At 43.3% G+C, this 14,901-nt stretch overlaps 1 protein-coding gene across 1 annotated transcript in view; it reads left to right on the top strand.

The window, feature by feature from the left end:
- flt4 (fms related receptor tyrosine kinase 4) overlaps nt 1-12,619 on the top strand; it is a 60,816-nt gene extending 48,197 nt beyond the window's left edge. The window contains exons 15-30 of the mRNA XM_061835525.1: nt 353-484; nt 2,225-2,331; nt 2,733-2,868; nt 3,272-3,376; nt 6,581-6,694; nt 7,063-7,151; nt 7,237-7,399; nt 7,498-7,592; nt 9,910-10,032; nt 10,145-10,256; nt 10,461-10,560; nt 10,912-11,017; nt 11,088-11,212; nt 11,566-11,677; nt 11,919-12,004; nt 12,092-12,619. Of these exons, the coding sequence (XP_061691509.1) occupies nt 353-484; nt 2,225-2,331; nt 2,733-2,868; nt 3,272-3,376; nt 6,581-6,694; nt 7,063-7,151; nt 7,237-7,399; nt 7,498-7,592; nt 9,910-10,032; nt 10,145-10,256; nt 10,461-10,560; nt 10,912-11,017; nt 11,088-11,212; nt 11,566-11,677; nt 11,919-12,004; nt 12,092-12,314 (1,928 nt within the window). The 3' untranslated portion in view covers nt 12,315-12,619. The remainder of the gene's footprint in view (nt 1-352; nt 485-2,224; nt 2,332-2,732; nt 2,869-3,271; nt 3,377-6,580; nt 6,695-7,062; nt 7,152-7,236; nt 7,400-7,497; nt 7,593-9,909; nt 10,033-10,144; nt 10,257-10,460; nt 10,561-10,911; nt 11,018-11,087; nt 11,213-11,565; nt 11,678-11,918; nt 12,005-12,091) is intronic.
- The last annotated feature ends 2,282 nt before the right edge of the window (nt 12,620-14,901 follow it).

Here is a 14,901-nt window from a genome sequence, read left to right on the forward strand (position 1 = left end):
CAGGATCGGGATTTGAACTTGTCCCCCGTGCCGCCACAGATGTTTATATTGTACCAATTCATATGCGCACACACTGAAATCCGAACATTGCTGATCATCATAACTCATTAGATTTCTCAGCCTGCCTCTCCGCAGAACATAAAGCGGTGAGTGACAGGTTCCTCCAAAGCGCTGCGGGGTCATCTAGTTCAACAGACAGGATGCATGAGTAATGAATATAGATTGAAGCAGGCCCAGCAAGGAAAGAATGGCTATAATTGAGCAAATGATGTGAGAGTATGGGCATTTGTTAAAGTAAACAAGTGCATTGTTTGTGTACATGTCTCACTGAGCATTAAATGACTTCCTGCAGGGATCCAGCTGCAGGACTCAAACCGTACTCTCAGCATCCAGCGAGTTCGGGAGGAGGATGCCGGCCTTTACACGTGCACCGCCTGCAACCTGCGGGGATGTGTGCACTCAACAGCTGCCGTCCGCGTCATTGGTGAGACACACAAATACACAAAATTACCACAGTAAAGAAAGTACCTCGCTGCTGACACACACACACTCACACCAAATGCACAGGTCAGAATGATAATCAGTCACGCGTCATACTTCTTCGCTGGTGTCATGTTCACACGCGCCCCTGCAATAAAATCAATCACGGTGTAATTGTGTACCCAAGATGAATAATTAAGTAGGTTCACAGTTGCGGGCTTCATGGGTAATTGATCATATTGATGATTGCCTCAATGCTACACTTTAAAGATTTAATTTCAGGATGTCAGTAGAATGCAGACAGTTGACTATATTGAAGTAGCGCCCTCTACAGCTAATGCTCTGTCATATCATGATTTAATTCCCTTCAGTTTAAAAATAGGATGAGCTGGTGATAACCATGGGAGACTTAAAGATGTCAGCGGACATCATGGATCTTTCCCCACCCATGCGCCAGGGTTAGTTAATAAAATATAAACCCAGTAGGGCTCCGAGACCGACACTGAGGTCAAATAATGGAGCACAGAGTCCAAAGCAAAAGTGGCGAAGCAGCATTTACTTGTGACACTGCACACAAAAAGCATGTTGGCAACAGAAGTTATGTCAGCCCCAAAAGTGAATGTTTTTGACTGCGGGCTAAAAACGATTTTTTTTCCTCATGCTTATGATTGAGCATTTTTTTCCTGTACTTTTTTTGTAAATGTATCTTTAGGCTTTGCCTCTATAGATCTTGAGGCTGGGTACTGCCACAGAACACGCAGGATCAAACCAGCAAGCATAACTACAAGATATTTATGAGCATGTGCTCCTTTCTTCTGTTTGGCAGCACACGCAACTTTAATTCTCATCCTTTCTGGAATTAAACTAGAATAAATCTATTTTCATATGTGTATGGGTGTGCTTCCTCTATGCATCTGAAAGCACATGTATCACAGGCTTACTTGGAACAAAAAGTCATGTATGATTAATCAACATTGACTGTAATTCCCGGCCTACAGAGCGCACCTGGTTATAAGCCTAACCAAGTACATTTGTAAACGAAATAGCATTTGGTACATACATATGCCGCACCCGTGTTAAAGCCGCAAGTGCCCATATTGAAACCCACTTTGAAACATGAGATATTTAGAAAAAAAGACAGTACAGAGAGAGAGTTTAACGCTAGCGCGGCACTGACGGCTAGTTTAAAAAAAAAAAAAAAAAAACTTACCAGTAAAAATTGCTGAGACACACCAGTAACACAGCAGCAACACGCTAGCACAGCGCTAACATGGCCGGTAAAAGTCACTTCCTTGGCACATATATTCCGGGCTCACTCTTACCTTTTCCGCTCAAGTGCCCCCTTGTTGCCGTTAGAAAAAATGCACAAATTAGCCGCATCACTGCATAAACCGCAGGGTTTGAAAGTGTGTGGAAAAAAAGTTGCAGCTTGTTGGCTGGAAATTACGGTAATCACATTTAGAGTATATCTTCCCACATATTTGTATACCAGGATATAGAATTAAGAGACATTTATTGAGATCCATCTTCCATTCCCACACAAATGAATGGTCTGCTGTCAGTAACAACTTTTGCTGATGAATAGTTTTAAGCTACACACACAAATACAAATCAAAATCTTGTAGGAAGTTCTTCCAGAAAGGTGGAAGCTGTTATACACATTATCCCCCATTTGGTTTTTGAGTATACCCTGCGAGTTTAAAGTTCTCCCGTTTTAAGATGCCTTTGCTCTCCTTCTGCTTAGGTTCCAGTGATAAGGCCAGCGTGGAGATCGTAATACTCATCGGCACCGGAGTGATCGCAGTGTTCTTCTGGGCCTTGCTCATCATCATATTCTGCAATGTGAAACGGGTCAGAGGCACCTGCTTTTCGCCGTTGCATGTCCGTGTGTTTGGGAGATAGGCTGACGGAATGAGGCAAACCAAACCCTCTTCCTTCCACCTCTGACTCACCAGGGCTCTGCCCTCTTCGTCAGCCTCCTCTCTGATCACTGTAGTGCACTCAGAGGCCTCCCGATGTCTCCTTGGAGTGCAATTAAACCATTCGTAGCTATTTTCCCTCATAACTAGGACGAGCATGATGAGTCCCAAGTTGCGTTTCATTTACTTTTTGCTCACTCTGTCACACATTACATCTCCACACAGCTGATCCATAGCAGGATGGTGTCATCAGCGGGAATACTCAGTCGCACCAGCATTACACGCTCTTCATTTTTCATTTTCAGCTACAAGTGTTTCGTCTCTCCTCCTCAGATTAACCCAGCGGACATTAAAACAGGCTATCTGTCCATCATCATGGACCCTTTGGAGGTCCCGTTGGAGGAACAGTGCGAATACCTGCCTTACGACTCCTCGTCCTGGGAAATCCCACGGGACCGACTACGACTGGGTGAGTGACTCGCAAGTGGAACGAGCGCAGATGGGGTTGGCAGCCGTGCGCAGGACAAAAAGATGAGAATACAGGGACATAGCCAAAATTTTGTTTTCCATTCCTGTGAATTCTTAATGGATGTGTTTCGATTGCACCCTGCCAAGAAAAGTTAATATTGCACGACTCGTTAAAAAGACACCGAGGAATAAAGCATCTGCTCCGTGGCTGCAACTCATTGGAGCGTACTGTTTTTCAAGCGCTCCAATTGAAGTCATGATTTCTCTTGCTTGTCTCCGTAGCTGCCAAATGCATTCACATTTTGTAACTCCTCCATTGTCAAGCTGTTTCAGGATGCTGAAATTGCCCCAGTAAATATCAGTGGATCTAAATATTCTGTCCGTTTTGTGTGTTGTTGATACAGGAAAGGTTTTAGGCCACGGTGCCTTCGGGAAGGTAATTGAGGCGTCAATCTTCGGAGTCGGCAAGCGCGCACAGCTGGACACTGTGGCTGTCAAGATGCTGAAAGGTCAGATTCATCTTTCCATATGTATCAATGTGTACACAATTAGGTAACATCAATTTACCCCGTAAGGACACAAGTATTGGGTCATTGCACTTCACCTGGGGATTGGGCCAGGGCAGTCCCAATTTTTATTTCTCAAACTTAAAGACATTTTAGATAATTGTATCTGTCCAGCTTTGTTGGACCAATTTTGGTAGTTGTGGATAAATACTTCTTACAGTGAAAACTTGGATAAATAAGTTTCTTTCAACTTGTCCCGTTAGGGGCTGCCACAGCGTGACATCTCAGATGAACGCTCTTATTTGTTTGGCAGTTTTTATGCCGGATGCCCTTACTGGCGCAACCCCTCTTAGGAAGTAGAGGCCCTTATGAGATGCAAACTCATGACCCCTGGTTTACCAAACCAATGGTCTAACCACTGAGCTACGGGGCCTCTGAAAACTTAGGTGACAAATTGTATTTGTTCTGTGAGCTTTTCTAACCCCGAAAGTTTGTAAACCGAGATAGTGTTTCCCATTGAAATGAATGCCAATGCAATTAATCCGTTCCTGCCCCAGCACTAAGTTTACTTATGATCCATACCTATATTATAAATAAAGGAAATGCTATTATAAAGACATTACACACTAAAAATCATGATGATGTCAAGGTTGACACCCTCCTTACTCCGCACTCGAAGGATGGAGTGAAGGCTTGTTAAGACTCTGAAGTGGGCAGAGGGTTTTTTTGTTGGAGCACGGCTCATAAAACCATGAATGGAAGAGTTTAGTATAGAAGCATTTCAATGTCTCAACCCAGTGGCATATTGTTGGGAAGTAGTTGCCCTGGGTGGAAAGCTTTGAGGAGGTAGAATTTCAAAAGCATCATAAAGCTGAGTTAAACAGTTTTGTCTTTCTCTTACAGGAGACATTGTTCCCTAATTGTATGAGGCAGTTTGTTCTTTTTAGAAGAAGCTCTAAACGAGAATCCCTTTTCAAGAGGATTACTTTTTTGTCAAAGGGATAATTAAGACGGAGATACTAGATTAACAAGTGAAATGATTGTATAGCTGCGTCATTGCTGCTTGATGAGCATGTTAACTATAATGGCGCTTATCAGCATGTTAATACTACAGAGCACATCACCGCGGCGACCACACGTGTACGCGCCATCATGCTCCTTTCAATTCAACAAAACACCAGGACAATATGTTGCGTTTTGTGCTGCTGGTTCGACAACCCATTATCCGAGTTACGATGGCTCCAATGGGCCAAACACACTGCAGTCCAACACGTGAGAGAAGTATTGGGCCAATGTCTCCGCTCAATGACTATAATTACATTTTTAAATATAGAGCTTGTGCACCTGTGTCATCAAATCACGTCACTGGCCGGAAGTGTCGGTCAAGCAAAGTATTCTTCAATGCTAAGTCGGTTGGAGACGACGTGAAAATACATCTTGTAGCACGACGTCCAGAGTTTTGTCCGATACCATTAAACATTTAGAAGGTGATAATAAATGAAGGTCCATGGGAAAAATGAGAGACACTTGGCATAGAGGACCCATATTTAATGCCAAAGTCGATGTTTTCACTGATAAGAAATTGGACTATTAACCAGCTTCCGCTTGTCTTGGACAACTGGAACTACACATGTATCTGGTGAGGAAGTCGTTTACACGGAAGAGTTTGAAAGCCTCGAAAAGTCTAGACTCATACAAATACTTGGTTGCTGGATCTGTTTTCAAACAAGAATAAATCCCACATAGTGATGGACCCACTCATATTTTTTTCAATACAAATACCAATATTTAAATAAATGACCCCTGATTTTACACAAACTCATATTCATCAACTATGATTGGAGAAAAAAAAAAGACAGCGAGTGGGCTCCTCCGTACACGAAGCGTGTTGCGGCCACGCGTTAAACTTTGGTAAATTCTCCATGACAGACTATTTTCTTTTTAAATATACATTGTTCTCAAATGAGTCCAATACGTATTTGAAAAATGAAAATAAACCGCTGGGATAGGCTTCAGCCGGCGTACACGGAAGCGCGTTGCAGCCACACGAACTTTGGTAAACCTTTGTGGGACCGATGGTTTATTTTCTTTTTTAAATACGTATTGGACTCATTTGAGAACAATGCATATTAGGAAGAAAAAAAAAGTCTGTCAGGGTGACGTTTATCGAAGATAAACGTGTTGCTGCAACACACTTTCGTGTACGTTGGAGACTACCTGTGTTTTTTTTGTTTTGTTTTTTTTTCCAAATGCATTGTTCTCAAATGAGCCAATTTGGCATTATAAATGGTAATTCGAGATTGAGAAGAATAATTCCTACCTGAAGTGAAGTGATCCCCTACACAGTCGTGTGTATTTGGTTGGGCACTATCCATCACATTTCCATCACGCCGAAATCCATCGATCTTTTCTGGTCTTTTCAGTTGGTATTGCATAAAATGATCTCTTTGAATATCTGTCTTGTCTGTTGTAATAACCAACACCACAACAAGTCTCCGGCATTGTATATATCCAGCTTCGGTTCAATGTCCCCGACACTGTCCAGCAGCTCTTTTTGACCGGCAACATGGCGCCGTGAAAATGGTGACGTTACTTGCACGAGCTCTATACAGTTGGGCCACATCATTTGAAGATGACAAACCTAAAAAAAAAAAAATAATAATAAAAAATAAAAATCATGAAATCAGTTTATGTACCGTATGTACAAAATCTATCAATTTTCTGAGCCACTTATCCTCACAAGGGTCGCGGGAGTGGTGGAGCGTATCCCAGCTGTCAACAAGCAGGAGGCAGGGTACACGCTGAAACTGGTTGCCAGCCAATCGCAGGGCACGTAGAGATAAACACCCGATCGCACTCACAATCACACCTTGGGGCAATTTAGAGTCTCCAATTAATGCATGTTTTTGGGATGTGGGTGGAAATTAAGAGTGCCCGGAGAAAACCCACACAGGCACGAGGAGATCATGCAAACTCCGCACTGGCAGGGTTTGATATCTGGCCCGAAGAACTGTGAGGCCTACGCTCTATCCATTTTCTCAACCTTGCCGCTCTCACAAAATATATACTAACTTTGCTACCTGTAGGTGTAATTGCCAGGCGTACCAATAATGTTGTTCAGCATGCGAATTGTCTTAATTTCTAGGTGCACTTCAGTTCTCCCATTTTTCGATCAAGATTTGTTTCCCTTCCATTCTGTGCTTTCAGATGGAGCCACGGCCAGCGAGCACAAGGCTTTAATGTCTGAGCTGAAAATCCTCATTCACATTGGCAACCATCTGAACGTGGTGAACCTGTTGGGAGCCTGCACCAAACCAAACGGTCAGTCAGAAGTGCACGAACGCACCAACTGAGCTGTGCTGTTTGTTTTTGTTGGAACAGATGCGTTGCGCTCATGGGACTCCTTGCTGTTAGTTGTCCCTCAGTAACCTCACAGCAAAACTCGCTTTTTTGGGGTGGATGCTATAGTATTGTTTCTCTCCAGTGCCATTTTCGCCGAAGGCGTAAATAACTCTGTCGGGGGTATTCTAAAACCACAGCATGGGAGCACAGCAAAGTTTTTGGGGTTATCCATATGGTGTCAAATTTGTTACTAAATGTATTTTTTTTTTGTGATTAGAACAGCAGAAATGCTATATTTCATTTTTGAGAGCCAGATATGCCTTATTTGTAAGTGTTTGTCTGAACAGGCCCGCTGATGGTGATTGTAGAGTACTGCAAGTATGGGAATCTGTCCAACTTCCTGCGAGCAAAGAGAGAGTTTTTCCTTCCATATAGGGTACGAACCCATCGTCAATTAGAGAGAGGCACGCTCGTATGATTCTGGCTGATAACATGACACTTTCTATCATTTCTCGATACAGGATCGCTCTCCCAAAACTCAGAGCCAAGTTAGACGTATGATTGAAGCTGGACAAATGGACCAAAGAGCTCGCCACCATCCGCCGTCACCCTCCTCCTCCCCGCTCATCGGCCTTCAAACTGCATCGCCAAACACAGCTAATCAGAAACCTGCTGTGGATAAACGTGAGTCCTATTCAGAAAACGAGTGGCTTGTGTTGACATTACATGCACAGATTACATAACTTTCATCTCTGATCCTTCCTCCCTCTCTCCCCTCACAGTGGAGGATTTGTGGAAAACGCCTTTGACGATAGAAGATCTAATTTGCTACAGTTTCCAAGTGGCCCGTGGGATGGAGTTCCTGGCATCCAGAAAGGTTCATTATCAGCACTGTAGCAATTAGCATGTGAACAATGCTGATTTGTCTCTCGAGGTTGCGTACGTAGGACGAAGATTGCAGCCCAGATCATTATCATGTTGAAAAACTACAAAAAGCATTTGGAAATTATGATCCTTTTGAACCAATGGTTGGTGTCTAAAGACAAGTACAGTGGATTTCTCATCTGACAATTAGACTCCATTTAAATCCTATGTGGTCCTGGCTACTTAAGCTTAGTCAGTCAGGAATAAACATACAGTATCTTCAATACAAATCATTTTCCTTTCTTAACACTAGAATAATCCTAATTTATGAATGGTAGCTGAAGTTGGTCATATCAGTGTTTTGTCCTTCTACAAAGCGTTATGAGGGTCTCTTTTATTGTCACAATTGGAAAAAGTGAAAGACGTCAATTTTCTTCTTAGATATGAAATTATACTTCATTGTGCTGGGCAATTCTAGTGTTGTCGATTGAAAATTTGAAGCATTATCGATTTATTGAAATAGCTGAGGTATTGGTCCAGGTGAGCTTATAATATGCATACACCTATTTTCTGAGCCGCTTATCCTCACAAGGGTTACGGGAGTGCCAGAGCCTATCCACGCTATCATAGGGCAGGAGGCAGGGTACGCTCTCGACTGGTTGCCAGCCAATCCTAGGGCACAGAGACAAACAACCAGTGGCACTCTCAATCACTCCTTAGTGCATTTTACAGTCTCTAATTAATGCATGCTTTATGGAATGTGGGAGGAAACCAGAGTTTGTGGAGAAAACCCACACAACCATGGCATAATACACCTGACACCTTTTGCCAGCTGTTCCAACCTGCTTTCTTCACTTCCTCACCACAGTTACCATTGCTCTGGATTGTTGACCCCAACTATTTGAAGTCGTCCACCCTCGCTATCTCTTCTCCCTGGAGCTTCACTCTTCCCCCTCCGCCCCGCTCATTCATGCCCATATATTCAGTTTTACTTCGGCTAACCTTCATTCCTCTCCTTTCCAGTGCATGCCTCCACTCTCCTGTGGCGGCGGAGGACATTGCTCAGTGTTTTCCTTGGGACAACAGTACATGCTAATTCCATGAATTTCGAAGTTCTCTACAGATTGTCCTTGGCTCTTGGAGAATTCTTCTGATTATTATTTTTTTTTGCTCTCCTTTGTCAGAAATCGAATAAGGAGCACTTGATCAAGGCAAATTTATGCAGTTTGTACTCACTGTTCAGAAATGTAGATATGCGCCTGTCCTCTATGCCATCATTACATTGTGCGGCAATTACTTTTCAATGGCCATAAGACAGCTCTTACTCATGTGACGTGTCTTGACTCACACCTTGGCAATGAGACCCCTTTGTACGCCATCCATGAGGACTGAATCATCCGATATTCATCTGCACTGACAAATCCATCACATTTAATTGCCGAAATCCATCGATCTTTTCTGGTCTTTTCAGCTGGTATTCCATAAAATGATCTCTTTGTATATCTGTCTCATCTGTTGTAACAACCAACAGCACAAAAAGTTCTTGCACTTTGCACTGACAAGGGCCTTGATTAATGTTTGAATATTGATAGATTTTAGGTGCTGTCTTGGCTTTCCATGCCCTTTCTGCACCTCCCTTTTGTTAGTTGTTCCATACTTTTTCCACATTTACATTATTGCACCCAAATTAATTTCTCATCTTATTTGTTTTACTTCATTTCTATGGATGGAATACTTGGGATGTTCCCAACCTCCGGCGAAACTTTCACGTCAAAAGCACCTTTGGAAAGGTTTTTCGTGGGAAAAATGATCACGCGTGAAATACTTATGTCAGCAGCTGCTTGTAATTTTGTCAATTCTGCTTGCTTTGGTCTCAGTCCATTTTGTCTTTATGTAAGTGAAGAGATAATCAAAAATATATCTCACTGGGTCTTTTAAGACCTTCAAACATTGCTCACAAAGGTCTGGCTTCATAGTATCAAATGTATCTCATTTTAATTGCTCACAGTGAACGGATCAAACTGTGGCGCTTTACACTTCTAATAATAGAGTGACACTGAACTTTCCAACCAGGTCCAGCATCGCAGTGGCTCTTTTAACGTGCTGGCAGCTCCAAGGGCTGGCAGACAAAGTCCAGTCCCACACATCAGTGTGCAATCAAACAACATAAAACTAACAGATGATTACACTGCACATGATATCACTCACAGAGAAAAACACGTTGTGGCAGTTGACTGTGCTGTATGTGAAAGCTCATTGTAAACATACACGGACACACACATAAATGTTGATGCATGCGGACTTCTGTGTGTGTGTGCGTGTATCCTCAGTGTATCCACAGAGACCTGGCGGCCCGCAACATTCTTCTGTCAGAAAACAACGTGGTGAAGATCTGCGACTTCGGCCTGGCCCGAGACATATACAAAGACCCCGACTATGTCAGGAAAGGAAATGTACGACTATTCCGCAAACCAATTCGTTGCCGCGTGACCACGATTTACTCTCACATTTTTACTTTTATGCCTCGGCTGTAATATTTGTCTGGCCGCTTTGCCCCCGTCACAGGCCCGACTCCCTTTGAAGTGGATGGCTCCAGAGAGCATCTTTGACAAAGTGTACACCAGCCAGAGTGACGTGTGGTCTTTCGGCGTGCTCCTCTGGGAAATCTTTTCACTCGGTAAAATAACTTATCAAGAAAAAGATTTGAAAAGAGGTGGAAGAAAGGGGGGATTCAAACGGAGCCTTTTCTGACTGTGTGGTGTCGCTCGCCATTGAAGTGGAAAACTCCATCTGCACAAACCAATTGCGATGTTCCTCTGATTTCTAGAAGCAGATGAAATCGAATTTGTTCATGGAGCTCGAGCTTTGTTCCATCTTCCAGGTGCATCTCCATATCCCGGAGTGCAAATTGATGAAGAGTTTTGCAAACGACTGAAAGACGGCGTCAGGATGAGAGCACCAGAAACGGCCTCCCCTGAAATGTAAGATCTAAATCCATGGTGGGCTGCATGTGGCCCAAGCAGTTAAGAGTATTTAGTCATGAAATAGTTTCTTTTGCATTAATTTAACAATTTCTCCCCTCGAATTGATTGATTTTCATATATCACAATAGGTTGATCAAAGCGATGGTAATAATCACATTGTGCAGTTCTCCAATACTTAATGAAGCACATCTGTAATTCCAAATTGTAAACACTTGAATTTTTATTGAAAATAAAGTTTACTGACAGCCCCTCTTTTTTTTTTTCATTTAAAAAAAAAGAAAGAAAAAGAAAAAAAAAATCACATGAATTGAGTTTGCTTTGTATGACTTTTCTGCCCTCTGCTGGTAGATATGGCATCATGTTGGCGTGCTGGCACGGCGAGCCCAAAGAGAGGCCCCCCTTCCCCACCCTAGTGCAAACCCTGGCAGACCTGCTGCAGGACAACAGTCTGCCTGTGAGATCATCAACCCAGCGAAAGCGCTTCCGACCTGTTTCTGATACTTTCTCAATCTTTTTTTCCCCAGGACGGGAAGGACTGCAATGCTCTGAAGCACTCCCAGAGCTCAGAGGATGATGGCTTTTCTCAAGCTTCATCATGTCCTCCATCTGAAGAGGAACTGAGGCTCGCCTGCAACACGCTGCCCACAAGGTACTGACAAAACCTCATCCCTTGCTTCCTCTTCCATTCTACATTGAGGTCGCTTTATACCGGTTGCGGCACATCTCGTTAGACGCTATTTGTAGAGAACATACAAACTCCACACTGGAGGAACAAAGGTGAGATTTTAACTTCTTTAGAGTTCCCGGCCATTAAACAATCTTATGGCATGCACGACCTAACCGCTGGGAATCATAAAACCTTTGGTGACAGACTTGAGATCCTTTTGATGCTCCCAAAATGTTCAACGAGCGGAATAGATCCGCTAGTGTAGTAACTGAGTCTTAAAATATTGAAGCTCCGTCGTGTACATTGCATGCCGACCTCTGTCGTCTTTGGAGCAGGTATTACAACTGCATCCCCATGCCCGGCTGTGTGATTGTGGGAGCAACGAAGCAGAGAGTGGAGACGTTTGAAGAGTTGCCTTTAGAGACAAACCCTCAGAGGACCACTCAGGTCAGAACTTTCATCGGTTTGATCGCAGTTTTCCAAAATATGCATCGGTGGCCTCGGTTCACCCGAAAAGTTAAGTCACTTTTTAGGAGGAACAGGTGAGGAACTTTAAGCTCATATATAAATGTTCAAGAGGACCTTTTTGATCATCCAAATGACACAGAAAGTTGATTTTAGGGTGCGACTGCTGCGCTCTTTCTGAGAAAATCTGATGGCGGCATTTCATGCAACATTGTCGCTTCAGGATAACCAAACAGACAGTGGGATGGTTTTAGCCTCTGAAGAATTACAGCGACTTGAACACAGGCAAAGGGGAGCAGTGTCAAAAAGGTGACGCACTTTAATGACATGGAGCTGCATAAACAACTCTGACACGCATTTGTGTACTTATTGAGTATCCCGGGGTCCCACCTTCAGGCGCATGAGCAGCAGCAGCAGCACGGAGCCTCTGACGGGACTCCACGGTTCTCTGGGCCGGAGCTTTGGCTCCACCAGCTCCACGCATGCAAGTTTCTTGAAGCAGCTGTCTGGTCAGACCTTCTACAACAACGAGTACGGACACTTGTCTGAGGAGGGTTTCTGCAGCAGTGACTTCTTCTCCTCCACAAATGCATCCTGCTTCATCTCCTCCAATATGTGATCGAAACAAAGATGGAGGACAAGAGAAAAGGCTTGGGAGTGGGGAATAAAGGGGGCAGCCCAATGTGTTACATTGTATTATGTTAGTGTAAATTAATACATTAAGCTTTAGCCTGGGCTCGCTATGGACAGTAATACACTTGCAGAGTAGCACAGCAGCCACTGGGTGGCAGCAGTATGATTTCAACACAAATCAAAGTATTTTCATACCACATTTACTGTATATTTTTTAGCTTTTGTATTCAAAGTACTTCATTTGTGCCACTGTTTACCTTGTATGGGAAGATATAAAGATCTCCTCACTTCTCTGTGTTTTCAGTCTTCTTCCAAATCAGGGATGTACAGCAATTGTATTGATATCACATTTATGGCTGACTTGGAGTCTTTCTCAGAAGACTTTGGGCAGGTGGATCAGGACGCCCTAGGTCGCCAGGCAGTCCCACAGCATATACAGGGATCCTCGCATGGCAGCGGTACCAACATGACATTTTGAAGTTATCAACATGTTTACGCACCTATATAAGAATGTGGTCACACACCACAAACGCTTGGTGAATTCTGGTTCACAATGATAGAACCCACATAGAAGGACCGAAAAGCTAGCTTGCTACGATCGCTTCACTGCAACAAGACACCATAGAGGACCAATCAAAAATACTTTCCATATTTAAACTAAGACAGGGTTCATATTCAGTCGGACCCAAAAAATTTAAGGGCTTTTTAGGGCCATTCTTAGGGGCTGACACGGAAAAAATTTAGGGGAATCGTGGGAAATCAAGAGTAAGGAAAAAAGAGTCACTCAATGGTGCCATCGGCTGTTCTTGGTTCATCAAAGGTTCCAGTACCTCAGTACCTGTGACAGTGATGACCTGTCGCCCCTTGTGGTAGTTCTCATTGATATGACCATTGTCAACGTCTTCACATAACAGTATACAGAAAAACAGATTCTAACTACAATTGCAACTATATACACAAATGTCTTCTACTGATGTCTGTCTCAGGACCCCTACTCTAGCTCCTTGAGCCTACCCAGTGCCTCCTCTATTTGTTGCTGCAGAGGTGCCAAAGTGGCTCTCTTGTCCTTTGCTCTGCCTCTGAGTGCATTGGCCTCGGTGATAAACCTCAGCTTCCTCTTTTCTTCTGCCTCCTCACACAGCCTGTCAGCCTTCTCAATAAGCGTTGATATGTCAGTCTCTATTCTGGCTTTTTTGGCTTTGAGGCAGTAGAGATGAAAAGTGGGCAGCGATGCCAAATGTAGCCAGGTACGAAGTCTTCATTTCCCCACAGTGGTAGTTTTTAGCAATGTCGCTGTCTGGGAACATGACTGCAAACACTTTTGAATTATTTTCACAAGATTTGTAACTGTAATGGCTGCAGATCACTTTTTAAGTCTACACGATCTCTGCCTTTAACGAGTCCGCCTTCGTGTATTGAACTACGTTCATAGAGCCTGACTTCTGGCTGGTTGAAGTTGATGGCTGGACAACTGTAGGTGCGCATGCACTGCTAGTACCACTGCCTGAAGTTGATGCTTCACTATCTTGATATTTTAGAAACAGATGATTACCAACGGAAGATGAGAGAGTCTTCGCCAAATCAGCGTGTCTCCTTTTTTTCCGGTGCGACTCCAGCGCTTTGACGCCCGTCTTTCCTAGCTGGTAGGTCTTCTTGCACAGATGGCAGTAAAACACGTGCCGATCTTTTGCATCTCGACGAACCCAACTTCCAAACTCCTTACTTTCAACCCAAGCATCTTGAAAAATGCACTTCCCCATGATACAAGTTGGATCGATGAAAGACGTAACGAAGACGAAGTTGTAGCACCGGAGAAAAGGAGTCGGAGGCGGAGTGTCGAACACAGGAACAAAACTTGTTTTATTGTTCGACATCAAAACACTACTCGCATAACGGCGGGAACTCTGTTAACCTTTTTACTCCGGAAGCGCAACAACAAAAACAGTCAGTGCGGAATCCCGAACCCCAACTCGAGGTCCCGCGGGTGAATTATGTAAACACTACAAAGTGAAATGCCGACTCACAGAAACGAACAATGGAATATCAATGACAAAATGACTTCCGTTGACAATTTCCGGCTGTTTTAGACGCCAGACGGATCGCTATTTTTTTTTTTTTAAATAAAATATATTTTTTTTTTCGGGAGAATTTTGGCGGTAGAGGTCCTCCCTTTGATTTTTTTTTATAATTTAAGGCCTTTTTATGGGCTTGACCGGTTTTCGCGGTTTTTCAGGACTTTTAGGAGCCCCTAAATGCACTTTCGAAAATTTAGGGGCTTTTAGGGACTTTTAGGGACGCGTGCGAACCCTGTAAGAAGAATAGCGATACAATCAGTGCAAAGCTTATTTACGTACTGAATATCAATGACAAATCCCAATAGTTTCAACTGCCAAGCGTAAATTACCAATCAAAATGGCTTGAAAAAGGACATCTTCCCAAATTATCTTGCAAACTCAATAAAATGAGAACGATAATGAAAACAACAATGGCAGTGGCCCTTCAAGAAATAACGTACCTACAGCACATATGAAAAGTCTACATACCCCAGTTCTCATGACAGGTTTTGGTGCTGT

This window comes from Syngnathoides biaculeatus, chromosome 11 (genome assembly GCF_019802595.1).
Source record: "Syngnathoides biaculeatus isolate LvHL_M chromosome 11, ASM1980259v1, whole genome shotgun sequence".
Taxonomy (NCBI): Eukaryota; Metazoa; Chordata; class Actinopteri; order Syngnathiformes; family Syngnathidae; genus Syngnathoides; species Syngnathoides biaculeatus.